This window comes from Pholcus phalangioides, unplaced genomic scaffold (assembly GCF_987345545.1).
Source record: "Pholcus phalangioides strain wild (caught in Gottingen) unplaced genomic scaffold, Ppha-v1.0 ptg000009l_1, whole genome shotgun sequence".
NCBI lineage: Eukaryota > Metazoa > Arthropoda > Arachnida > Araneae > Pholcidae > Pholcus > Pholcus phalangioides.
In genome coordinates this window covers 11,190,617-11,217,810 of record NW_028301602.1, presented here as the reverse complement: position 1 = coordinate 11,217,810, position 27,194 = coordinate 11,190,617, and the positions used below count along the sequence as shown (strand labels likewise).

Here is a 27,194-nt window from a genome sequence, read left to right as displayed (position 1 = left end):
CCATGAGATGTTGTTATCATTTCGATTATCGATGTTTTAGGGAGCTCGGGCGTTTGGACCATAGTTGTGACCTAGGACCATAAGTTGTGTGAAATTACGGTATATATTACTTTTGTTTTTCATAAAACAAAATGGCACTCTTTTTACAAAATTAAAACTTTAGAGAGGAGAGAAATTATTTGTCAAAATTATTATTTTTTCGTATAACATTGATTCTCAGTTATTCTCAGACTGTAAACGTCCACATTTTGTAAATACTACGAAAATATTATGGCTTTCCTTGTTACTTTTGTCCATAATTAACAAAGGGAGCCGAATATATCTGTTTATCAGCCGAAATATATCTGTTGGAAAATAACTATAGAGTACACTATATGTAGAATACACTAGTAGTACACTATATATATATATATATATATATATACGTATTATATTGATAAACATCACTAAACTGGTACCAGTTTTAAATTACAATATAATTTATTGGATTCAACCGATTATTTTTCATTAAATCAATATATCGCGATGTCATTAAAAATATTATTGTAATGGTTGTAAAAAGAATAATGTTGACAGTAGAAGATAATTTTTCAAGGGTATGAAAAAGGTTATCACATTATTATTTCTTTATAATAGAAACATTTAGCTACGGCAGATAGCAATGATAGCATATAATCTTATCTAAGCTAGTGTTGTGTGAATTGGCTAGGAACCAAAACGCCATTTCAAGCGATGATTGCCCCATGTTTTGTCAAGAACTGTATTAAATAATTTCCATAATAATAGCATATAAGAGAGTGTATATTTCGCACTCATTCTGTTTCTAAAATCGTGACGGAAGACTCAGCTTGAAGCAAAATGGACGTATTTTGGACAATAGCTTATGCGTCTTTTGCTTTAATTCTGCTGCAGTGTCTTTACAGGTAATTTTCCGCTTATTATTATTTACGCTGGTATTTATATAATCACACAAATTTATTAAATTATTTAAATATTCAAATTCAGTGATTCATCTAATGACACTGATCTAAAAGGTTTTTCTAATATGGAAAAATTTAGCTGTTCGTTATTAATTTCTAGGTGCTGATTATAGATCTGACCTTAAAAAATTACCATCACGTCTAGTTTTTTTGTTATATGGTATTTAATTTTGAATATCTTCCAAAATTTACATATATAAGCTATATCGGTGAAATGGTACTAGATAATCATGTTGCTAATTTTTGCCATCTAAATCTTCGGGAATGGCAACACTATTACCTTTAATTGCAACCTGATTCTTCGTTTTTGTAAGTGAAAGAGAAGCACGCGTTTTATCACAATCCTTTAGTCGAAAATGGAGCTAAGTCAATGTCGCAGATGCATTAATGTTCAAAATGGGTCTTCCTCCCACCACTTCACATTAAATTGGTGCTTGTCAGAGGTGTATGTATTTAGAAGGGGAGGCAGCATGAGAGGGAGGGTCGTGCCCTTCCCAAGACGATAAAAAAATTAATGTTTGATAAAAATAAAATATAGAAAGACTGATAAAATACCTTTATCAGCTATTTTAATCAATTTCTGTTACTTAAATTTTCTTTTGGATGTTAATAACTGTCCATTTTTAAGATGTGTAAGTTTTCCATGTTGCATGTGTGTACCGAAAAATGACCATCATGCATACAGAAGAAGAACTATACACGATGGAGATTACATTCATATTTTTGAATTCAGCACCCCAAAATTAGTCTTAAAAAACTTATTTCACTCATGTAATAACAAATGAAAGTTAAAAATTGTTGACCATGTAATTAATCTACGTTTCATTTTCGCATTGAAATTTCTGCACTGCAAGAGAGGATACATTTATTTGAATTTTACTGTTGATAAAAAAAAATTTTTGTCGATAAATAATTTCCTTAATTTAAACTCAGTGACGTTTAACTGAATTTTGGTTTCTTATCAGGATTGAATAGTTTTTCAAATTAATTGAAAGTCAAGTCAATACTTGGGGGAATGTAGTGGTAATCTTATTAAAAAGCTACGTAATAATTGCATTTATCAATTTCAATCAACAATAATAATAGATGCTATTTCATTTTTCATTTATTAGGTACTTGATGAGACCTTTCGAATATTGGAAGAAACGTGGAGTAAGATCAGTCCCTGCGATTCCTGTGATTGGGTCGTTGTATGACAATTTTACGAAGGTGGGACACAACTTTTACATCAACTGACAAACTGATATAAAATGTTCAAATAAATGCATAATCGTGGATGACTATTAATATGAAAATTATTTTCAGAATTTCCATGAAGTATTACAAAAAAGATACAACGAATATGGAAGAATTTATGGGTGCGTGAATTTGTCTTTAATTCAATTTTTCTTTCAAATGCTTTTAATCGTATTAAGGTCTTAAATGTCATTGTTGGAATTTAAAATATATTGTTCATCGTAAAGTAATATGCTGTAGAGAACTTCTCTAATAATCACTTCTTCCAAGATTTTTTTTCCTCAACCGGGAACTTTGTCGTTTTTCTTTCACCCGAATTAAATTTCGGCTTTTTTGTATTGCATCAAACATTTCTTTTTTTTTTTGTACCACTTATTGTTGGTGTCCACTGAGGTTTTCGGGCTTCTGGGACAGTGGAAACAATGATGGAACTTGCGTGTTTCATTTAGTCAGAAAGTCAGCTTTGATTAAAAGAGCGCTTTTCTTACTTCAAATGCGAGCCGATCTCCCCGTTAAAAAGTCTCGCCACAGAGAGCAACAGTCCTACAACGGTAAATCATTCAACCATAACACTTCACTCATAGTTTGTAAAACTGGGGGCAGATGACAGCACTACACATAACAAGCATTACACAGAAACAAACTTTACGTCAGGTTGCACTACACGTACACGCACATTCCCGCATGTACCGATTCGTTGGGGGGTTCCGGGGGGGGGGGTGCATGTGTGGTGTAGCAGTAGTAGGTAGGGGCTCGGGGATCCATGATGTTCAGCCACCTCGTTGGGCAATTTGCCTGTTGTGGCGTTGTATTTGTATCTTTCATTTCATTCTTCCACGCTGTGCAGTTAACCTTAGTATTTTAGAACTTGTCCTATGCTCAATTATTTCCTGTGATTAAACAAGTGAATTTCCAAACATACTGAAAACGATACATGATGTGCCAAGTACAAGCTGCAAAAGAAAACATAACGCTTTAATGGGGTTGGTGCACGATCTTGGTTTCCCATGCTTTCCCACAAGGAAAAAAATCATTCATTTAAGGAACATTTAAAAATTTTCTATTCACTCTTGAGGCACTTAGTTTTTTTCCTCAGATACTATGAATATTTTTATATGATCTAACGAGAGAATTTAGGATTTTTATTCTGGTTATTTTTTTCTTGAATTTTAAATTCAACAATATGCAGCTTTTCTTAAAATCACTGAAATTTACTCCTGCTCTGTGCAATAAAAAATTTCTTAAAATCATTTTAATAAGAAATCTTCTTGTTAAAGTATGTAACATCACAGTGTTGAGAGACACAAAGTTTCATGGCAATTGAATTAGTGGTGTTCGAAAAAATGGTCCTCATCTAACAAAAAACTTAGTAGTTTTAAGAAAAAAGCATTTTAGTGAAAAACATTAGCATGTGTAATGCTTTGTTTATATTTGTTATTTGTTTATTATAATGCTAAAGTTTATATTGATATATTTCAAAAATATTTTTAGTACAGGTAAAACAAAAATTTTAACACAGTTAGACGCAGAAAATTTCATAGTACTGTATTCAAAAATTTAAAAATTGGAAAATGCGTTTTTTGGAAAATTTGCCTGCATCAACCCCCTTAAGCTTCTCTTTTCTACCGCAGTGAGCACTGAGTACTAGCCATCACCACTGACATATTACCTGAGGGTGTTGCATCATCCATTGTAGTTTTACTGTGGGGGGAGCTCCCAGAGAGAAAGGACAGCACAAGAGTTTCCTGATTACTTACCAGGAAAATTTTTTTTACTTAATGTTTTTTTAGCTTGTGAACCCCATGAATATGTTGAAGCGTTTTAACAGTTGTGTTGGGTAGAGTATGGTCTATAACGATTGTATTTCAAGTGCTGGATGAACAATTTTTTTCTGCCTTTTTGTACTGAAATAAAAGTTTTTAGTCACTGACTTAGGTTTATTCCCTCATATCCTCTTACCATCATGCCATGCCAACTTACCTCAGGGTTTGTGCCAACTTGCCCCCACATCTGGGGTAATTTGGAACATTTGGAACAATTATGAGTTAAAGTGTTCAAATGGGCAGATTACTGCTTTAAATATGGAAAATTGTAAAAGAAATAAAACGATCTATAATGCGGAAAATGCTCTACCTCAGAATCATCTAGGTCCCAAAGAGTCGAGGGTTGGGGAAGTTCTACTGTATTGTACACAATGGATCCTCTAAGCACCCAAAAATAGGGGATCCTCCCTGAAATCCTTGCCCAAACTGATTATTTTCGTTATGCCTGAACTCGCACATGGTTTTTGATATTGTATATGCATGTGCATGACTCTCTGGGTCCTTTAGCTATCACACCAGTACCCCCATCCCTGATTTTATTGCACGTTTGTCTCGCACTTTTTGTACGTGTATGTATTCTTGTATATGCCTTATTAAATATAGCATTTGAATGCGTATTATAAAAGGGTCCTCTAGGCCAGTGTTTCTTAACCTTTTTCAGCTCATGACCCCTCAATGGATCACATTTTTTTCTCGTGCCCACCCCCCCCCCCCACCCTCATCCAAGAGTGAGTTCCAGGAGTTAAATTATATGGTAAAAAATGGTGTGTGTGTGTGTGTAAAATACGGGACGATCCAACGAACCTGCACGATAACTTGATCCTCCCAACACATCAACCGTTGCTATGGCGGCCCTCCATACTTAGCGGGAAATAACAGCTTACATATGAAAATCATAGTGCCGCAGATCCCATATCCCCTCCCTCCATTATAGACATGAAGACCCGGGTCATGCCCCCGTAGACCCAAGGGTTAAGATGCCCCTGGTTCTATTGACGGATCTGATGGACTCTGAAAGTAGTAATATTTTTCAACCTTGTTTCATTTTTAAAGCTTTTCTCTTCGCAGCTCTCTATGACTCCCTTCACCACCTATCGTGGATCACCTTTCTTCTGATTTTCTCCCGTGGCCTCCTTAGAAATGGATGATGCCATGGACCGCCCAGGACCGCAAGGGGGCCATATGGCCCCAGGTTGAGAACCACTGCTCTAGGCACCCTAAAATGGGAGGGGGGGGGTGCCCAAAATTCCTTGCATAACCTGATCATATTCGTATTTGCCTGCCCTCGCACATGCTTTTTGAAATTGTATCTGAATGTACATGACTCTGGGTCCTTTTGGTCCCACGATGGGGTTCCATGATTTATTTTTTATTTTTACTTATTTTTTTACTTATTGTTTTGTACAGTCTCGCTCTGTTGTGTTTGTATATATTGTATATTCATACTAGTACTTGTTACTTTGAATCTCGTATTTTAATGCATATTGTCGAAGGGTTCTCTAAGTATTCTAAAATAGGGGCCTCCGAATTCATTGTGTAACCTTATTCTCTTCGTTATATTTCTGACCTCGCACATGTTTAATGTAATTGTACATGAATGCACATACATAACTAGGGATCCTTTTTGGTCCCATGATAGCGACCTCAATTATTTTTTTTTCTCCTTGTAACTCAGAATGTTCTACGGCACGACCACACCCTCCGAGGCAATGAGCTTAGATCGTATAAGCGACAGAGCCTGGTCAAGCTCGGTCTGTTTTGTTCTGTATTATACACTATATATTTAAGATTTTATTATTTTTATTTTTATTTTATTGTCTTAGATTCTACGAGAGCAATCGTCCACTGATATCTGTTGGCGATCCTGAATTACTTAAGGATATACTCGTCAAAGATTTCCAATTCATGCCGAACCGAAGAGTAAGACCAATTTTTTCTATTAATACAATAAAAAATATATGAATTTTCAATAGAAAAACTTTATTGAACCTTGAAATACGCACCGAAAATTTCACCAAGAAAAAAAATCCAACCATATTTAACAGTAATTCAATAGCATTTTTATCAATTTATTCGTGATAATTTATTTAAAGTAAAAACACACACAGAAGTTATTTAGCTTTCTCTTACGTTTATTACGAATTTTTCTCTAAGTTTGAGAAAATTGAAGAATCATTTTTCTTTATTAAACATCCATGGGTTTACTACCACTTATTTGTTTTTTTATTAAATTTTATCATTTCAAGGAGTTAACATCTGGAGACCCGATGTTGGATAAAATGGTATCGAATATAAAAGGCGAGGAATGGAAAAGGGTCAGGACCATTATAACACCAGCTTTCTCCTCGGGAAAGATCAAGAAGGTAAGCTTATCGATGTCCTATGTGCTGTATCCCCTTAAAATTAAACTGAAGAGCCAAAAAAACTGGTACAGGCATGCGTATGCAAATAAAGAGATATGGAACCAATCAGAGTACGGCGCTGCGGTCGGCAACGCCGATATAACACAACAAGTGTCTGGCATAGTTGTTAGATCGGTTACTGCTGCTACAATGGCAGGTTATCGAGATTTAAGTGAGTTTGAACGTGGTGTTATCTCGGCGCCCGAGAGATGGGACATAGCATCTCCGAGGTAGCGATGAAATTTGGATTTTCACGTACGACCATTTCACGAGTGTACCGTGAATATCGGGAATCCGGTGAAAAATTAAATCTACGACATCGCTGCGGCCGGAAAAAGATCATGCAAGAACGGGACTGACGAGAATCATTAAACGTGACAGACGTGCAACCCTTCCGCAAATTGCTGAAGATTTCAATGCTGGGCCATCAACAAGTGTCAGCGTGCGAACCATTCAACGATACATGATCGATATGGGCTTTCGGAGCCGAAGGCCCACTCGTGTACCCTTGATGACTGCACGACACAAAGCTTTACGCCTCGCCTGGGCCCGACATTGGACTGTTGAGGACTGGAAACACGTTGCCTGGTCTGACGAGTCTCGGTTCCAATTGCTTCGAGTTGATGGACGTGTACGGGTATGGAGACAACCTCATGAATCCATGGACCCTACATGTCAACAGGGGACTGTTCAAGCTGGTGGAGGCTCTGTGATGGTATGGGGCGTGTGCAGTTGGCGTGATATGGGACCCCTGATAGGTCTAGATACGACTCTGACAGGTGACATGTACTTAGGCATCCTGTCTGATCACCTGCACCCATTCATATCCATTATACATTCCGACGGATTTGGGCAATTTCAGCAGGACAATGCGACACCCCACACATCCAGAATTGCTACAAAGTGGCTCCAGGAACACTCTTCTGACTTTAGACACTTCCGCTAGCCACCAAAATCTCCAGACATGAACATTATTGGACATATCTGGGATGCCTTGCAACGTGCTGTTCAGAAGAGATCTTCACCCCCTCTTACTCCTACGGATTTATGGACAGCTCTGCAGGATTCATGGTGTCAATTACCTCCAGCACTACTTCAGACATTAGTCGAGTCCATGCCACATCGTGTTGCGGCGCTTCTGTGGGCTCGCAGGGGCCGTACACGATATTAGGCAGGTTGTACCAGTTTTTTTGGCTCTTCAGTGTATAATTAATAATCAGAGATGAGCTGGCATAAAATTGGTCGTAAACAAATTAAACAAATGAGATATTGGTTGTAAACAAATTAAACAAATAAGATATTGGTTGTAAAACAAATTCTACATGGTTCATATGTATTCTAATTTATATACAGTTTTGCCATAGAATAACTTTGCTGGTATACTAGCCCCTAGTGGCCGCAAAAATCAAGTGATTGTAATGAAATTTGAAATATAGGTTCTCGGGGTTACGCTTACTGATACAAAATCATGAAAAATTCAAATAGCACCACTCACTTTTATACATTGCAAAATTATTGGCGCAGTAAAAGACCACTAATTTCATTCGTTGAAACGATACCTGTGGCACCATGCAGGCGCAGGATGCAGACAAAGAAAGAAGATCTCATCAAGGGGCTGGTGCGCTATCCGCTTGATCGGGGACTTCCTGAAGATCTGATCGAGATGCGAGACCGGGCAGTTACACGACCACCTAAATTATCTAGGTGGTCGTGGCAGTTAGCGCACCAACGCCTTTGGTGAGATCTTTTCCTTTTGTCTGCATCCCGCGCCTGCGTTCATAGTGTTACAGATAGTGTTTTGACGCCATTAATGTTTTTTTACTGCGCCGATCATATTTTTTTTTTGTAATGCTCAAAAGTGAGTGGTGCTATTTGAATTTTGCTATATTTTGCTATTTTCGGAATATAGTTGCTGTCATGGAAACCACGAGAGAAAGGTTTTCCTTCTCTGAGCCATCTTTACATTAGTTGATTTTTGCGGCCGCTATGGGCTTGCATATCCACAAAGTTATTTCAAGACCGCCTTGCATGTAGGTGCATCATTTGCAGATGATTATCAATCGAAAAAAGAAGTTTGTAAGGCTCGAAAAAGGCATCTGTTTGGCATTTGGGAAAAATGCCGAGTGAAAAATTTTTTCATATAAATGTGTTGAATATATATATATATGTATATATTTTTTCTTATCACCAAGATGTCATCCATCTTGCTGGAAGCAGCAATGATTACAATGAAGAATTTCGAAGTACACGCTACAAATGGCAAGCCAGCAGATTGCAAGAGGTATATACATCATTATAAAAAATTTCTTTTATAGAGAAGTGTTTGAGTTTTGTAGTTATAATAATGATAGAAAAACTAATCCAAATCAATAAATGTATTCATTCAATGAATAGGATATTCGGGGCTTTTACGATGGATGTCATCGCTAGATCAGCATTTGGTACGATTGTCGATTCCCACAACGACCCGGACAACGATTTCGTGCAAAATGCCAGGTCGGCTTTCACCAGAGGAATAACATTAAACTCTATATTATTCTGTGAGTTATTTACATTGTTAAATAATTAAATTTTTTATTACTGAGAATTTTTTTTCCTATTTTGTATGAAATATGCGTTACTCTCAATATGCAGTTGAAAATTCTTTTTCGATTTTTTCCCCCTTTGTGTCTAATGCAATGCAATACTGAAGAAACTTTCCTTGTCTATTTTTAGTTGTCAGTCCAAAACTTTTCAAAGCTGTTGGTGGAAAAATTTTCCCGAAGGAAGTCTCAGATTTCTTCATAGGCGTCACAATAGGAATTATTAAACAAAGAAGAGAAACTAGACAAGTAAATGACATCTGCCTTACAATGAACAGCTTTTTATGCTACCAACGGCCACTTTTTTCTTTCTCGAAGAGCCGTGATAAAATTTCCTGCTAAGCTTTCATATTTGAATTGCAAATACAGTAAAAAAGCCACTATTAATTTGAAATTGCACAGCGTGTGACCGTGAAACAATACAATTTTAAATATCTCAAAACCATATTATGTGAGGGTATGCAGACATTATTTTATCCACGACATTTAGTGGTTGTATAAAAATATTAAAAAAATATTGGGATTAGTATAACTACTGAATTCATTTCTTCAATAGCGACACAACGATTTCCTTCAACTCTTGATCGACGCTGCGGATGAAGCCGAAAATCTGAAGGATTCGTCCCTCTCCAATGAAGACACCTTAGAAGATGACAGTGAAAAGTCAATTAATGATCTTGGTCATGATCGAGGAAACAAAGAAGTGTTTAAAGTCACAAAGAAATACAAAGGTTGACTAATGTTATTCCTTCCACCTATCTATTGCGAACATGGAACATAATATACAATCTAATATTGCACAGATATGAACATACTTTCATCCAGTACGTATGTACTTGAATGTGGCTTTTACCTGAGTGAATAGATCGAAATGTGAAATGTGATCCAATTACCTAATGCGCACTACTACTACTTAACCGTACATGCACCTCGTACACATTACTCTACGTAATTTCTAATTGGTACATGCCAAAGTGTGTGCTCTGAGTGTATGTGTGGGCCTAACATATTTATGTCGTCAGAATCGTGCTAATTTCTGGTTCTTGCTAGTGCTGCCCAATGCAGCACTAATACAGCACTTAATAAAATAACTTCTATTAGACTTTTTTATAGACTTGAAAAGCTGTGAGAATCGCACGATGATGCCAATTCATATACAAAGTGGTCATAAAATAACTTTGTGGATATATGAGGAGCACATTGCGGCCGCGAAAATCAACGAATGAGGTCAAAGTTCGTGATATAGGTGTTTCAGATTATGCACTCGAAAATGAGAAGAGAAACAAAAACAGAAACAGTGTTTATAATGCTACAGGTACCGTTTCAAATCCATTCATGGTTTTTTCAATGTGCCAATCATTTCGCAATGCATAAAATAGAGTATTCCCACTATAACTTTTTTTTTTTAATTTTGTTGTTGTGGCCACAATCGCAGGTTTTTGTTTCTCGAGCGTATACTCTATATCTCGAACTTTGTTCGCATTATTTGATTTTTGCGGCCGCTTGGGGCACGTATATCGCCAAAATTATTTTATTACCACCCTGTATATGCATATACAATAGATCAGTTGGCTCCGTCATTTGCGCTGGGGAATGCCCAATCCCCCGTATCTCAGCCTATGTTTATGAATGAATAATGTTAGATGCAGTAAATATATTTTTTTCCATGAATGTTTTTCTAATGTTTTAATTAATATCTGACAGAGCTCTCCCACGCCGAGCTGATTGCACAGTGCATCCTATTTTTCTTGGCGGGATACGACACGACGGCTTCAACGCTTTCTTTTGCTTCTTATCTGTTGGCTCTGAATCCCGAATGCCAAGAAACTTTAATAAAAGAAATCGACGAGACACTCGCTAAAAACAACGTGAGCAATTTTCCAAATATTTTTCGCAAAATCCATCTGAATGATGATTTTCGTATAAATAATTAAGGTCATGGTATGTCAATGTGGTAATTGTCATTTTTTGGTTTCAGAACAAACTCACGTATGAAGTTGTACAAAGCATGAAGTATTTAGAGAACGTTATCTGGGAAACACTTCGAATGTTTCCGCCTGCCGTTGTGTATGTATTACGTGATACGTATCCTTGTTTCTTTCATGTTAATTTATATTAATTTCAGGAAACAAAACTGTCTAATATTTACATGACTAAGTATTTCTTTAAAATCAAAATAACCTATAGGAAATTTAGAAATTTCTACGGAAATAGGCAAAAGTTAACGATAATCATCATTCTTTTCTCACATTATTTTGCGGATTTTATAATACTCTCGTCTCATGCTGATAATTTTATCCCCGCAACGTCTAATCCAAAAATTACATTCCGAGAGTTTTTCGATGGTCCTTTTCAACCAAGGCCTGCCAAAAGTTTGTGGGGCTTCTAGACGGCTTTGAATTAGATAACATTTTACTATTTCAGTCATTTCTACTTTAAATATGTTTATTAATGATTACTTGATTTTCGCAATCTTTAATGAAGTCTTGAAAGGAAAGCGGAGGAAGACTACAAGCTCGGTGAAACAGGAATAACTATCCCGAAAGATATGATTGTCACAATACCCGTTCATGCTATTCATCATGATCCTGAATTCTACCATGATCCAGAAAAGTTCGATCCAAACAGGTGAGAATATTTCATGATTATTTAATCTGATCACAGAATGACTATATATCGTTCGACATGACTGATTTCACAATTTTTAAACATAAGAATAAAAGCATTTTGATGTCCTCAATTCGTTTTCTTACGCACAACGCTGTTAATCTTATGTTTCAATTTAGATTCACACAACAAGAGAAAGATCTGAGGAACCCTTACACTTTCCTCCCGTTTGGTGCCGGACCAAGAAATTGTGTCGGGATGAGATTCGCCCTCACTGAAATCAAGTTCTGCCTCGCAACATTGTTCAGTAAATATCGAACGGAAAGGTGCCCAGAAACTAAGGTAAAAAAAATAACGCAACTGATGTGTCTGTGTGTGTGTTTTTTAGGGCCCAGATTGCGTGATTGAATTAGAGTTATGCAAAAACCCTTAAGTCATTAAAATAATATGTATTTATTTTATCAGGTACCAATGGAATATATCAAAAGTCAAGGACTTCTTCAACCACGAAGCATCCAACTTCGTATCAAAAGACGAAAAGATTATGTTAATTGAGAGACCCTTTGAGAGTGGTTCAGCGTATAGAGTATAAATTTTGTATGTAATCGGTGTAAATAAATTTATTATTCATGACTAACATAAAAATGTTACTAATCTTTTTCTGTTATAAACCATTCATCATTTTTGTTCGTAACCGTTACAAAACGGTAAACAGAAACTTAGTGCTCGTGGTGTACAGACTCGTGAGACGCACTCGTAAATGATACCCTGCAAGAATAGCCAACATGCGACATACGTGCTACTCGGTGGAACGTTTATCATAAAACTTCATAACTTTATATTACTTCCCACTGCTTTGCTCATTTATTAAACCCCTTTATTTGACAGTGTTGCTTGTTCCCAAGCAACATGAGTTTCTTACGTTTTTCAAATAAAGACATTTTATATTTTAACTTCGTTTCGGTATTGATGCTTCTAAGCAACTCGTAAGCATTCGATTTGAGCTGCTCTTATGCAGTTTCTATAATTACCAGCAGAATCGTTCCTCAAGGGTACATGTACCCTATTGCTTGACAGGCCGAGTAAGAACGTTTTTGATCCTTGCATTTCGAAGGGAAATACCACGTCTGGAATAAGAGACATATTGCTGTGTCTTCTTCGATAAAACGATTTAAAAGAATGCAATTTGCAAACAATAAATGACATTTTTACACAGTTCTTCGTAAATCATACAAATACAGCGTGTTCTCTAAAGTACGACATTTCATATTCTTTTAAACATTGATAATAAATTATTTTGTCATGTAATTATATTCAGGGTACCTCATTTTCATTCACAATCAAAACTTTTCTCCACTGAATATTTCGATTCTCGCCAATTAAAGGGTACAGGAATTTATTCATATTCTCGCAAAGGGTAAACAGGATTAAAAAAAAGGAGATTTTCCAAAATTTATAAAACAAATCATTAACAACATTAAGCAGAAATGTTCGCCAACAACATATTTATTAGCACGCAAATTATTAAAAAAATATTAAAAGCATGTAATAGGTGTTTTCATTTATAACTTACTTTTAAACAAAATAATGACTATTTGTATAAAATACATCTACGTATAAAGTTGTTAGAAAACACCAATGCTGTCGCTTTATATAAATCTTTAATTCAGATGTGATGGTGCCAATCACGTTATGCTCTAATGATAACTAGGCAGGAAAATATACAGTGAAAGTCAGTGAAGCGAAAACTTGTACAAAGTAGAGACAACACAAGTCAATTCAGATCATTTGTAACAAAGCTGTCATAAGCCCCAAGGGTCAAATTCGCTTACTTTCTCTAATACTCATCTTACAAAGGGATGATGATAACTTCAATCAGGTTTAAAATATCATGAAAAGAGAATGTTATGCCGTTCTTTGCGTTCCGTTCGAAATGCGTCATTCAAACAATCACAAGAGCTTCTTTCCTTTTTTCAACAGTAAGGAAGATATTTTGCGCTATCACATGAGGGTGTCTTGTTTGGAACTTCAGAGGCACCTGTTGAGAGGAAACGAAATACATAAAAAAGGGTTAGGAAACCAACTCAGTTTTTCGCATAGATCAGTTATCGTTGAGGTAATTTTTTTTCACAAGATTCATTGAAAGACTGGATATGTGTGGCGATGAAGATTACAAGGAAGAAAACGTATCTCTGTCCCCACGGGAGGACCTGAACCCCGATCTCCCGCTTGCCGGACGAGTGCTCTGCCATCTAAGCTATGGAAGCAGATAGAATATTTCAACCTTGGAGCGTATATTTATGTTGAAAGGCTCCGATTAGTACATGTACGGCGGTGACAATCAACTAATAGCTCGTGAATGACATAGGCCACGGGGGGCAGAGATGACTTTTCTTCCTTGTAATCTTCATCTCCACAAATAACCAGTCTTTCAATGAATCTTTCCAAGATATACAGAAGACTGGATGTTGTCAGAGCACTCGTCCGGCAATCGAGGGACCCGGGTTCGACTCCCGGTAGAGGCAGAGATGAGTTTTTTCCTTCCTTAAAAAATTAACATCTCAAATAATAAATATCTTCACAACATCCAGTCTTCTGTATATCTTGTATTAACAAGTGGAGAGCGACATTCTTGTCATAATGAATCTTTCATTCACAAGTGGAGAGGACATTTCTATGTAATTTTTTTTTACTGTGAATATCAAAGAAGATGGCGAACTTTCTGTGTTGGAGGAAGATAGAATATCATGGCACGTGTGGAATGATAATACATTACTCCAAATCAAATATTATTCAGCCTTACCTGCGTTTGTGCGCATTTGCGAAATTGGAGTCGGCTCAATAGGTAAGCCAAGCAAAGCTTGACTTCAATGAGAGCGAATCGCATCGCGATGCAATTCCTTGGACCAGTTCCGAATGGTAAGTATACGTAAGGATCCCGCTGAGAGTTTTCTTCAGCATTAAACCTGAGGAACGTAGAAGTGATAGGTGATGGTTACGTATTGTACAGAAGTTAGACGCATTTTTATGAATTACATGAAAATTCATGATAAAATCCGCGTTACAGGACCCACCTATTTGGATCAAATATATCTGGATTTGGAAAATACTCTGGGTCATGATGCATTGCGTAAATCGGGATCACTAATGACGTTCCTTTTGGTATATCGAGGTTTTTGTCACTAGCTGTGTAGTCTGCCAGACATTGTCGTAGTATACTGAAAAGAAAAAGATGGAAAAGAATTTATATAGTACACTAGAGAGTGAGACTATTCTCTGCAAAATATTTGATCCCTTATGACTTCACTTTTCAAGGAAAATATACTGTATATATATACTGATATGTATGAGGAACCCCCTGATATTTTTTTTTTGTTTTTGGGCTTAAAATTTGGGAAAAAGTTTTCATCAAAGTTATTTCATTACTCTCTCTCTCTCTCTCTCACACACACACGCACACCATAGAAACCACCAAAGTCCTCATCATTACACTGATCAATACACTCCTCAAACTGATACATCACACAAAATTTAATTTATTTATTATAATATATTTCCAGTAATTGAGTAATTTGTTAATATCTATATCTATGTATAGAAAACCCGCAATTTTTAGCTTAGCATTTTTAGCGTTAAAATACGATAAATATTCTAAAGTGTTTGATTTTTTTCATCATTTAAATACGCTGCACAGTGAATTTTCTCAAACACGGAACAATAATGAGAAGGAATAGCATCAGGGTGTTGAGAAAAGATTTATGGGGAAGATCTTATGTTTACTCACAAAATTGCAGGGGGATATTTTCGTAGTGTTTCAGAGACAACGCTATCTAGATACTTCATGGTCTGCACATTTTCGTACGTCAGTTCTTTCTATGATGAAAATATACTGCGATGAAATATACTAATTTTTATATATGCATCATATAAAAAAACTCACATACTTAGCTGTAAGTTGAATATTATGCATAGATAAGAAAAAAAGTAAAAATAAGAAAAAACTAAAAGAGCTAAATATTATTTATGATTAGCATTTGATACGATCAAACCCAGTTATAATGAACTTCAAGGGAGATAGAAAATTTTATTTGTATTATCCGGAGGTAGAGTTATTCACTCTAACAGGGTTTGACAGCGTTCTAGTTTATAGAAATTGGAAAGATATATGCCACTATACACAAAACTCACTTGGTTCATACGGAGAACTTCGTCGATTTCAGAGACGAGCTTCTCCTGGATGTTCTCGTTTAGTGCCAGCTCGTAAAGAGCGAATGAAATAGTCGAGGAAATTGCTTCAAATCCTCCGAGCAAAAACGAGACGCATTGCGATATGATTTCGTCTTGACTTAAGCCTTCACAATTAAAACGAAATATATGAGTTACATCAAGTAATACAAAAAAGAAGTTGCCTTCCAGTGATTAACATGAAATAACATATGCGAGAACTGAAAAAAAGTTATTGGACTCCTTCATAATCTACATACAGCCAAATTCGGCTGAAACGACACCTCGGCTATAACATCAATAATTGGCAGACTAGACTGATTGCAGTAGAGAATAATAATAAATGATCTTGCTTATAACGTCGATGGATAGCAACGATCTCGGATATAGCGACAGATTTTTCGTCACTTCTATTTCCGTTTCAATGACGTTTTCCCAAGAAATTTCTCCTCTTCACCAGATGATGGCTCGCCTCTCTGTCTCAATGATGAAGTTTAAGCAAGTAGTCTAAGAAGACCTGGGCAATGCTGGAAGTTGTGCAAGTATGTGTTGTGATTAGGGCTGGAAATTGATTAAAATTTTTAACTGGTTGATCAAAAATTTTTAACCGATTAATCGAATTTTATTCGAATATTTTTGGCAACTATATAATATTAATTAATGCTATAAAAATGTAATTTATTAATTTCTCGTACTCGTTCTCTAGATGTTAACTAGTATGGAAATAGACTAGGAAATTAAGGCTGCCACTTGAAGCAATTTAATACTCATATGCTGAAAATATTTTGTTAAAACCTGGAATTTCTTCAATTGGATCTTGTGGGGTTTCTTTTAATCGATTATTTTAGGTTCGTTAGTGATTTCGAAACTACTTTTTGATCATACCGTTACTTGTTTTCCTTCAAACTCCTCCTAAATGGTACTTGTGAGAAGAGGAACTAATGCTTTCTAAGAATACCAACAACTACTGTTCATAGTGGAGCCAATAAATTTCGTTCTTGCCTTCTAAACTCCCATCAAACTCAATTTGCAACTGAAATGGTCGCAATTTTTCGTTGAATAGACTTGTGTTTCCAAATGCCGAAAAATCTGATCAAAATATTGATTCAAATATTTTTAAATATGACCACTTATCGAAAATGTTGCGCATCGATACAATAAGTTGGGAAATTTAATCGGCTTCGTTAAATAAATCAAGTCAAATTACTAACTTTCTACTCAAAATTTAATGGAACTAAAATCGGATTGATTGAGTCGATTAATTCAACTAAAATTTTCAACTGCATTTAAGAATTTATCGATTAATAGGACCGGCCCTAGTTGTGATCCTATTCAAACTCTGTTTATATGTAATGCTTATGTGTAATGCTGCCATCTGCCGTCAATTTTTCTAACTACGGGGAAGTGTAATGATTAAATGTAATGTATTATATATTGTATCATTGTAGGACTGTTGCTCTCTGGGGTGAGACTTTTTCACGCGGTGTGGGGGGGGGGGATCAGCTCGCATTCGCCCTTCGAAGTTGGGAACTACAGAAAATCAACCCTCAGCCGGCGACCACTGTAGCAACGGTGGGGTTCAAATCTGTGTCCTTGCGATGAAGGAGCGGATCTAGAGATCGCTGTTGGGAGGGGTTTCTACATTGTTGAGTTTCCCCGTATATTTTGAGCAATCATGGCTTTCTTTCTGTCTCGACTTTTTTTTGAGAAAAATGCCTCAGTTTTTTCCGTTTTTTGGTCGAAGTTTTCTTGAATTTGTTATTTAATCAAAACTACTGATACAAGTAATTTTCAACGGATTTATTGAATGCAATATTATCATATTCACAATTCGCTTGGAGGAGGGTGATCAGGGTGATCACACCCTGATCTTGTTGGTTCACACCTTGTTGCTTTAATTACTAATCTTTACAAGAATTAGGAATATATAGGAAACTTTCAAGGTTTATAAATTGTGTTCAAACGAATACGACTAACTCATCTCACACGTTTGGCTAACTCATCTCACACATGTTTGACTAACTCATCTCACACATGTTTGACTAACTCATCTCACACATGTTTGACTAACTCATTCCGCACATGCCTGCTAAAATACATTTTAGCAGGCTTGCTGTAGAACTGTATTTCTCGCGTCAATGGTTATTTACAAACAACATTTGGCGATTTCGTCGGCAACATGTTTGGCGAGAATCGGCTATGTCCCATGTAAATTTTCCCAATTTACCGTTTTCCCCGATCAAATACGGTCACCCTAAGCATGAAGAAATTAAATCACTGTTTGATTTCCTCTAATCATATTCTTTGTCCAAAAAGTTCTTAAAAACGTCTTCCTTGTTTGTAACGACACGTCGGTTATAACGAAAAAATTTCATGGAATCTTCGATGTCGTTATAACCGAGTTTGACTGTAATTGTACCATCTGTTTGAATCTCAAACCATGACTTTCGAAATTCATTTCAAATTCATGACTTTTTGAGAGCGTCATACTATATTGCAAATGGTAAATATAAATTTTATGGTTAATTAAAGATAAATTCGAACTTTTCTGTTGTTTTGAAAGTGCATCATCTGGTTGCTGATCATTTTGTGAAGTGTCTTTGCTGCTTTTCTCGTTTGAATCAGCCACGTTATCGATCGTGTCAGAGGTACATGCATCAGTGGCGGAATCGTCATAGGACGCATCCAGCATCAGTTGCAAGAGATCGTTCCTTACCTTCAGAAAAAAAAAACCAAAACGAAACACACACACCTATGTATCATGAACAGTGTATTGGTGAAATAAGTCTCTAGACATACGGGAATCTAATATCAAAATTTAGGATATAATCATTTCAAATAACACATTAGGAAAAACTTCTTACTTTCCCACTTTTCTTTCTTTCTTCTATTATATTTTTTGCTAGCGTTTGAAAAAAGTGCAGGAAACTCTTGATTTTTAGACTCAAATGTAGAAATCGCAGCAGGTTGTTGATTTTCACTGAGGAAGAATCATAAAATACGGTAAAAATAATAAATTATCATGCTAATATGTATAATAATGATTTCATACATAATTGTTAGAAATCCGAAATCTTTGAAGCACAGTTGTTAACCCCTTAACGTACAGGGATGAGGCCCTTGGGTATATGGAAGAAATACATTCGCGCTCTCTTTCTTCTCTCAAGGATCTTCATTGGTAACCCTATAAATGAAAATTGTTCTTTTCCTTTACTTCAACAATAATGTTTTTATTTTCTCCCTTGCTACAGTTTGACGGTAAAAAAAGAAAAATTACATACATACGGAAAGGATGTCTGAAAGAGGAAGAAAGAATGAGGAACCTGTTCCTCTCATCTCTTTCCGTTTTATTTCCTATATATTAACAATAATACAACTTTTCTAGATTCATCTCTCTAGTTCAACAACCACTGCACCACACATGCACCTCGTCCACATTACTCTGCGGAATTTCTAACGAATTAGTACATCTTGGAATGTACGTGTACGTGTTGTGAACCTAACGTGAAGTTTGTTACTGTGTAATTCTTGTTATGTGTTACACAGTATCTCTAGTTCAACTGCACATTGTCCAAATTTGTTGTTGAAAACCTGTATGTAACGGGATTAAAACAGTTTCTCGCGGTCACAAGTATGTGACTCCATCTTATTTTCAACGTTTCCCCAACGCTGGTGGTAGACATCATCAGGAAGTATCTATAAACTCGAAGACAGCTCTTTTCCTTCAAGAATTTCCTAATCACAACGGCTGCGAAAATCTCAAACTTACTTTGAGTGCTGGTAGGTATAAAAGATTATTTCTATTCTCTTGATTCTCTTTGAAATGAATTAATGAGCTTCTTGTTACCCACTACTGTTCATATTAAAGTGTTGGAATCATTAAATACAACTACAAAGACCACAACAGACAAAATTCCTGACGAGGTGGCTGAAAAAAGAAGACGCCCATAAAAAATGTGGATATCAAATACAGGGTAAGCGTAAATGAATGACTGGATTTTTAAAAGAAGTAGACTTTCAAAAGTATATAATATAATATAATCAGTGATACATAGAAAAAAATATATATACATATAGACAACAATGTGTCACTACGCTGATTATATTATGTGCGAGAGTTTTGAAAATGTAAATTAAAACAAAAAAATCTGATCATTCATTTATGCTAACTCTGTACATTGAAATCGCACCAGCCCTCCCCCTGAATAAAAGAGCAATTATCACGAAAAAACTAATATCTCCTTGATAAAATATAATACACTGTCCATAAAAAAATTATGGTTGTCTTATCTACGTATGAATAGCTTCTCGATTCTTCATTAATGAAGTTAATTATGCATATTTCATCGAGTATTGGAGAAAATTCGGCATAAGGATACTTACTGGATAGCATGTGCTTTATCTGCGATCGAAAACTGAACATTTTCATTGTAGCCTTCATAAAATCGTTGTCAGGATTATTGTGGGAATCAATTTTAATGCCGAAAGCAGTACTTGCGATTGCATCTATTGTAAAAGCACTGACGAGCCTGAATAAATGTTAAATAATTATGAGTTGATTATTAACCATGTATTGCAATAATATTTCACTCTTAATGGTGTAGATTTTACTCACTTTTTAACGTCGGATGGAGTTTTCGACGAAGCATCTTTGTCGAAATTCTTCTGCAAAGCCTCAACGCAATCCAAAATGATACTTGTCATCTGCAATCATTTTGCTTCATTGTATTTAATTATCCATGCAATAATAATACTGATAATTTATTCTGTTTCGAAACATTATAAAAATCTATAATAATGGTATCCGATGTCCTTTCAAATTCAGAGTTATACTTAGGGTTTTTGATAGAAAAAATTTCATTGTTGTATATCATAGTATTGACAAAAAATATATTTTCCTCGAGAAAAAATAATTCTACCTTCTTGATTTTTCCCGTTGAAAAAGTTGGACTCGTAATGTTTCGAATCCGTCTCCATTTTTCTCCACGAGCTAATAACATCATGTTATCTATTATGGGATCTCCAGTCACTGTGTCCTGTTCAAAAATAAACACAAGAAATTCCATATAATAATGAATACAATATTGAATTGATTTAGTTTTTGTGTCGTTTGTAGAACCTTCCCATTAATCTAGAGATGAACATTCACGGCTGGAGCCAATGTCAGACGACGCAACGAGCCTTTTAATCCTAAACCCAAATTTTAAATTTTCTGATTAGTGCTATCCACTGAAATTTCATGCTGCATTCGAAACGAAACAGGTTTACTCACATTTACCTTTTAACGTAAACGGAAGAAATTCATTCCAGCCTTTCCTGGGGTTTTTTTTTACCTCTTTTCTAATTATCACGGAGCTTTATTGTAACCCTATGAACGGAAGTTGTTGTTTTTTCCTCAACGCTCTTTCTATATTACTGTTTAATGATTTTCGTCCACATATATTGTATCTTTCTACTATTGTACTATATGTATAAATAATAGAAAAGACACATGAAGGAGGAGAGGGAGAAAGAGGGAGGCGTGAGAATGAAAGAGAAATCTTCTGTGCTCCCTTATCTACTCTACTGTTCCCTTCGCTGTTTCTTTTGTATTTCTTTCTACTATTTCATTATTTCCTCTTATTCCTTTTTCTAACATGTGAACAAGGAAACCATTTTTTTAGGAACATCGCCCATACTGCAAATAGGGATCGTTCAAAGTCATTGCCAAAAGCCTGTATATGAAGAGGTTATGCTGCAGTTTAAAGTCGATAGAGCAATCTCATCCATGAGATATTTAAACTAACGATATTTTACATTACTTTTGGCATATCATTGACCATACAGTACATACTTACCAATCGGTTGACAAAATGTTGGAAATCCTTGACCAACACCTGACGAATCAATTCGGGCTCGCCTACGCATAACGTCAATTTTCCAAATATTGATGAACTTTTTCCACAGGAAAACAAAAAAATAAAAAGATTTTTTGAAAAATAAATTCGATCACAATCTGTTTTTTTCTTTTCGGATATCTAGAGACATTTTTATGACTTACCCGAAAAGTTTTCCGTATTTCTTGTAATTCCGTTGAAGCCCTAAATGCAGAGGCTTAGAATAGCAAAAATAAGAGACATATTTAAGAGTTACGCACATGAAAAAAATACATCATGTAAAAATATTGAAAATCGAACGTCAAAAAATGTTTCAATTTTTATAATTAAATGTTTCGCAAATAATTTACTCCTTAACCATTTACATATATAAACATAATTTTCCATAGAAACACTATTACATAGCGTCATAATATAAGCGTCATAAATATTATTCTCATTTTTTGTAATTTCTACTTTATTCGTGTATTTAACATTACTTATTTACTTGTGTCAGTAATCTGAAATTTTTTTATTTGTTGTTTTAAATCTAATGAATTATTTGAATTTTAAAAAAATAATTCCTTATTTTAGAGACGTCATATCTGTAATAAAGACGTTATATCGTAACGTCGTGACCAAACACGTTATATTGTAACGTCTTTATTTAAGATTCTTCACAATCCAAAACAATTACCATCGTGTTCAACGTAATCGCCGAGACGAGAGCATCCCAGCGAGAAACTACTGGTATCTCTGCTTTCTTCCAAGGATTCTCTGGAGCAGTCAAATATCTGTATTACATATATAAATAATGTAATAGTATAATATGAATAGTCTTCCTTACAAATGAACGCATTTGAAAAATTAAAATCGTGTAACATGTCCTACCTATAAGATATCCATAAAGCAAGAAATGTCAAAACAACCCACGCGATGGAGCTTAATAATTCCATTTATCTCCTCACCGGATACAATTCGTTGTCGCACAGAAACAAATTCGCCAGCTAAATAGAGCACTAAAAAAAAGCTCTAAATTGTTTAAAATGATTCCATTGCTGAAGAGACGTCAGAGTTTTGTCGCTGATATCTCGTGGAGGATGCAACAAGAGTAATATTGCTACAGTAAATAGAAACGGAGGAGTGAAGAAAGAGGAAACAGAAAAGAATGTGTTTAGGATGGGAAAAAAATAGCTAGAAAAATAAAGAGAAAGAAATAGTGTAACACGTGACAGCAACAAAAAAAGACGTCATTGATTCACAATGGAGACGACCTTGAGATATAATCGATTCAGTTCCAGGAAAATAAACACGGCGAGTAAAATATATGTACGACGTAGAAAATAACCATTTATGAATTTATCTTATTTGAAGCCTCTCGAAAAGTTCGAGAGTATCTTAAAACTGATAAAGGTGTGACAATATGAAATGACAGCGTCCGGTTGATTGCGATAAGAATTCCGTATTTTAACATTAAATCATGTGCAGTGATACCTCAGCTAACGAACACATCGGCCTACGAATTTTTCGGATACCGAAGTTTGGCATTTTTGCCTCGGCTAACGAACGATTTTGGTGATATCGAAGCGCGCGTTAACATAGAACGACCGCGTCCTCAGCTGAATTTTTAGCTCCGATCATCATCAGAATTACTTCCATGTTTATCTCATGCCTGCCTCTGGAATTTTTTTCCGCATGCAATTCTATTTCTGAAACCTTTCGAATCATTTCATGTAAAATGAAAGATTCAGCTAATAAACAAATGCATCGAGAAAAAAGAGCACGCGTTCTTTCAGAGCAAGATTCTTAGCATCAAGATGTACAGTTTGGACACTCTAGGAGCTTATCTTTTCCATCTGCAAGTACAAGACATGGAAATGAGCTGACCAAATCACAAATGTATGGATGAGAACCTACGAACTTAACTCGGTCAGCACCAGCATCAGTAGTCTAAAACTGGTATCGGTTGTACATGCAAAATAAAAAAAAATCTGCGTGAGACTCTCACGCGATAGAAGTGAAACTTCTAGGTTGTTTAACCCCTACACAGCGAAAATAGTGTGGGGGGGGGGGGACACATTTCCCTTACCACTCCAACCTAACCAAATTTTCTTTTCATCCAAACTGTGTGCATCGCCCATCATAATAAACGGGAACGTTATACGATTCCAGCGGCGTGTTGTTTATAATTTTTAGTGCTGCCATCTATATATCTCAGAAGTGAAGTGAGTGAAGTGTAATGACTGAATATTTGTACTGTTTGTGGGACTGTTGCTCTCTGTGGCGAGGCTTTTTAACAGGGCTCGCATTTGTGCCTTGAAGTTGGGAACCACAGAAAACCAACTTCAGCCGACTACCACTGTGGCGAGTCCGTCACTATGACCACTCGACCACCACAGCGGCACCATTATGCAGTACTATGTGGAAGGCTGAATGAATGAACACCAGGGGCTCTGCCACCGGACTTATCCCGTTGCCGAGATCTCTTCCAGCTCAGCTTCGTGGCAGAGTCTGAGACAAAGTGAGTGCACCTAACAGTCTGAGTGTGTAGCTAGTGTTGTGTTTTATATTTCAGTGCTGCCTGATCTATACTTCAAATTGTGAATGAAGTGTAATGATTGAATAATGGAATGTTGTAGGTCTGTTGCTCTCTGTGGCGAGACTTCTTAACGGGGGAGATCGGCTCGCATTCGCGCCTTGAAGTTGGAAACCATAGAAAACCAACTTCAGCCGACCACCACTGTGGTTCCAGTGGGATTCGAACCCGGATCCTACTGTGTGGAAGGCTAGAAGTTGTTCATTCTTCCTAACCGTGGTGACAAAACATAATCTCCGTAATCGGTCAAAAGTATTGGCTATGATCTATGTAAATGTGAATATGCTTTTGCGATGGCCTTCTTATAGTGAAGGCAAATCCCAAAGTCCTTTCCTTCAGGTCTTGATCGGCTTCTTTTAGTTGACCACTGTGGGGAATCGGTTAAAGCCGTCCGGATATTACACATATTTTTCCTTGTGGTGGGAAGAGAAGTCAAAGCCGTCTGGAGATGACACTCGGTGTTTTGGTTGAGGTGTCACATGTTGTCGCGTATGTGTATGTCCGTTCCATGCGTAAGTAGTGATTTTTGTGATTTGTTTTTGTTTAATAAATAAATTGAATAGATTTTATCATCGTTAATCACTACAACTGGTGACCCGGACGTGATTTGAACACGCAACCTTCTGATCTGCAACACCACTTTCAAATTTCTTTTTCGGAGAGGCTTTCTCAAGGGATCTATGCAACTTATTCTAGGGAAACTAAATTGACAGATGTATAGAGTAATTCGTGATATACATTAGATAGTTCCATTCTAACGTCTCATTATGGCTGAATAAAAAAACTGCAGGTAAAAGAATAACGGGGGGAATCCTATTTTAGAATTGAAAAAACAAAACGGAACGATTAAACATTTTGCAACCAATTGAGGCTTCAAACCAACAATTTTGAGACTTTAAAACAGTGTTTCTTAACCTTTTTCACCTCATGGATCACCTCGGCTCCCCTATGGATCACATTTTCTTCTCGTGGCCCCCCCCCCGTCTTATTTAGGGCCCTCCCTCTACCCTCATCCAAAAGTGAGATACTTTCTATTTTTTTTATTATGAATGAAACTTTAATATAAATCAGGTCAGTCTCTAAAATCCTGGCTAGACACGGATTCAAATGATGGATTACATTTCTCCCAGGAGTCAAATTATATGGTAAAAAAGGGTCTGTGTAAAATACGAGACGATCCAACGAACATGATTTAACACATCAACCGTTGCTCTGGCGGCCCTCCATACTTAGCTGGTACTAGATATGGTACTATGATTTAAGTAACAGCTTTATAGCTCTTAAGTAACAGATTACATATGAAAATCATTAGTAACAGATTACATATGAAAATCATTAGTACCAGATTACATATGAAAATCATTAGTACCAGATTACATATGAAAATCATTAGTACCAGATTACATATGAAAATCATTAGTACCAGATTACATATGAAAATCATTAGTACCAGATTACATATGAAAATCATTAGTACCAGATTACATATGAAAATCATTAGTACCAGATTACATATGAAAATCATTAGTACCAGATCCCACATAGTGCAGTCCCCCTCCCTCCATTATAGACATGAAGACCTGGGACATGCCCACATAGACCCAAGGGTTAAGATGCCCCTGGTTCTATGGACGGATCTGATGAATTCTGAAAGTAGTAATATTTTTCAACCATGTTTCACTTTTGAAGCTTTTTTCTCTTCACAGCTCTCTATAATTCCCTTCACCACCTGTCGTGGATCACCTTTCTTCTGATTTTCTCCCGTGACCCCCCCAGAATATCCCAGGACCGCAAGGGGGCCATATGGCCCCAGGTTAAGAACCACTGCTTTAAAACATGCGGAAGCTTGCCTATATTGGAAAACTCTGAAAGTAATGAGAGGTGCCTCAGAAAATAGGAAATTCTGCCAAAACTGTCTTGATATGCCTATACAGTGGGACTTCGGTTAACGAGAAATTCGCATAACGAGCAAAAATTTTGAAAAACTTCTGACTCGGTTAACGAGCGATGATCCGCATTACGAGCAAAAATTTTGCGCTTTATTTATTTTCACGTCATCACAACTGAGCTGATGGTTTGGCCCATATACTTTTTATGCAATTGTGGGTAATATTCTCCCCACAGTCTCCGGTAAGCATGCCTCACTCGGAAAATTTACATACAATGCGAGTGTGAATATTTACGATGCACGAAACTAGATGTAGCATTGCAGCTATGCGTATGTGTACTTGAAGTTTTTTTTTCAATTCTGCTTCGAGAAAACTGAGAGCTGATTACATTATGGAACGAAAATTTGAGGGGCTAGCTCAAACAGGAGAAACTACTTGTTGAAGAGATTGTGTGCTTGGGGAAGACCATGGACTGGAGGTGCATGAGGATGATATTCAAAAGCAAGTGGTGAAAAGGTGGTCTAGAAGTTGACGGTAGATGAAGGGATGGATCTTCTTTTTACGCACCAGCAAGAGCTTATGGAAGGTATCTTCTGAGGAAGAGAGAAGAGGTGTAAGGAGAAGTTCCTCTCTCACATAAAATGACATTAGAGAGATGTGTAGAATGAGGGAATCTGTGAAAAACTCTGTAGAAAAGAACCACCCAAATAAAGCTGTAGCAATGAATCTGTCCAACAAACACTGCAATTTCCTATTTCCCACAAATCCTATAAAGGAGGCAAAAACAAGTGCCAATGGATAAGGTTCTTTTTCAAAGTCACGCAAAAAGAATAATTGTGCAAACAACAGCGAGTCTGTAAATCATCCTAAACGATAGTCCTACTCTCCCTCGTCGTTTAAAGCAAGTTAATTTGTAAACATTATCGTATTGCATGTTTATTTATGGCGTTATTTATATAATGGTTATTTTATTGTATTATGTATATTATTATTATTGTTT

At 36.2% G+C, this 27,194-nt stretch overlaps 2 protein-coding genes across 2 annotated transcripts; one reads left to right on the top strand and one right to left on the bottom strand.

The window, feature by feature from the left end:
- Window positions 1-651: 651 nt before the first annotated feature.
- Window positions 652-12,281, top strand: LOC149081749 (cytochrome P450 3A5-like). Its single transcript, XM_089237172.1, has 14 exons — window positions 652-923; window positions 2,093-2,189; window positions 2,286-2,338; window positions 5,863-5,959; window positions 6,286-6,402; window positions 8,634-8,722; window positions 8,836-8,981; window positions 9,157-9,272; window positions 9,580-9,754; window positions 10,728-10,891; window positions 11,002-11,090; window positions 11,508-11,651; window positions 11,810-11,972; window positions 12,096-12,281. The coding sequence occupies exons 1-14, from the start codon at window positions 859-861 to the stop codon at window positions 12,183-12,185; spliced, it is 1,605 nt and encodes a 534-aa protein (XP_089093298.1). The 5' UTR covers window positions 652-858; the 3' UTR covers window positions 12,186-12,281.
- An 837-nt stretch (window positions 12,282-13,118) lies between these two features.
- Window positions 13,119-22,851, bottom strand: LOC149081748 (cytochrome P450 3A8-like). The gene is made up of 14 exons (XM_089237171.1): window positions 22,601-22,851; window positions 22,407-22,503; window positions 21,895-21,947; window positions 21,692-21,788; window positions 20,774-20,890; window positions 20,470-20,558; window positions 20,238-20,383; window positions 18,719-18,834; window positions 18,399-18,570; window positions 15,819-15,982; window positions 15,415-15,503; window positions 14,705-14,848; window positions 14,434-14,596; window positions 13,119-13,668 (listed from the first exon to the last, which is right to left on the bottom strand). The coding sequence occupies exons 1-14, from the start codon at window positions 22,663-22,665 to the stop codon at window positions 13,573-13,575; spliced, it is 1,608 nt and encodes a 535-aa protein (XP_089093297.1). The 5' UTR covers window positions 22,666-22,851; the 3' UTR covers window positions 13,119-13,572.
- Window positions 22,852-27,194: the final 4,343 nt, after the last annotated feature.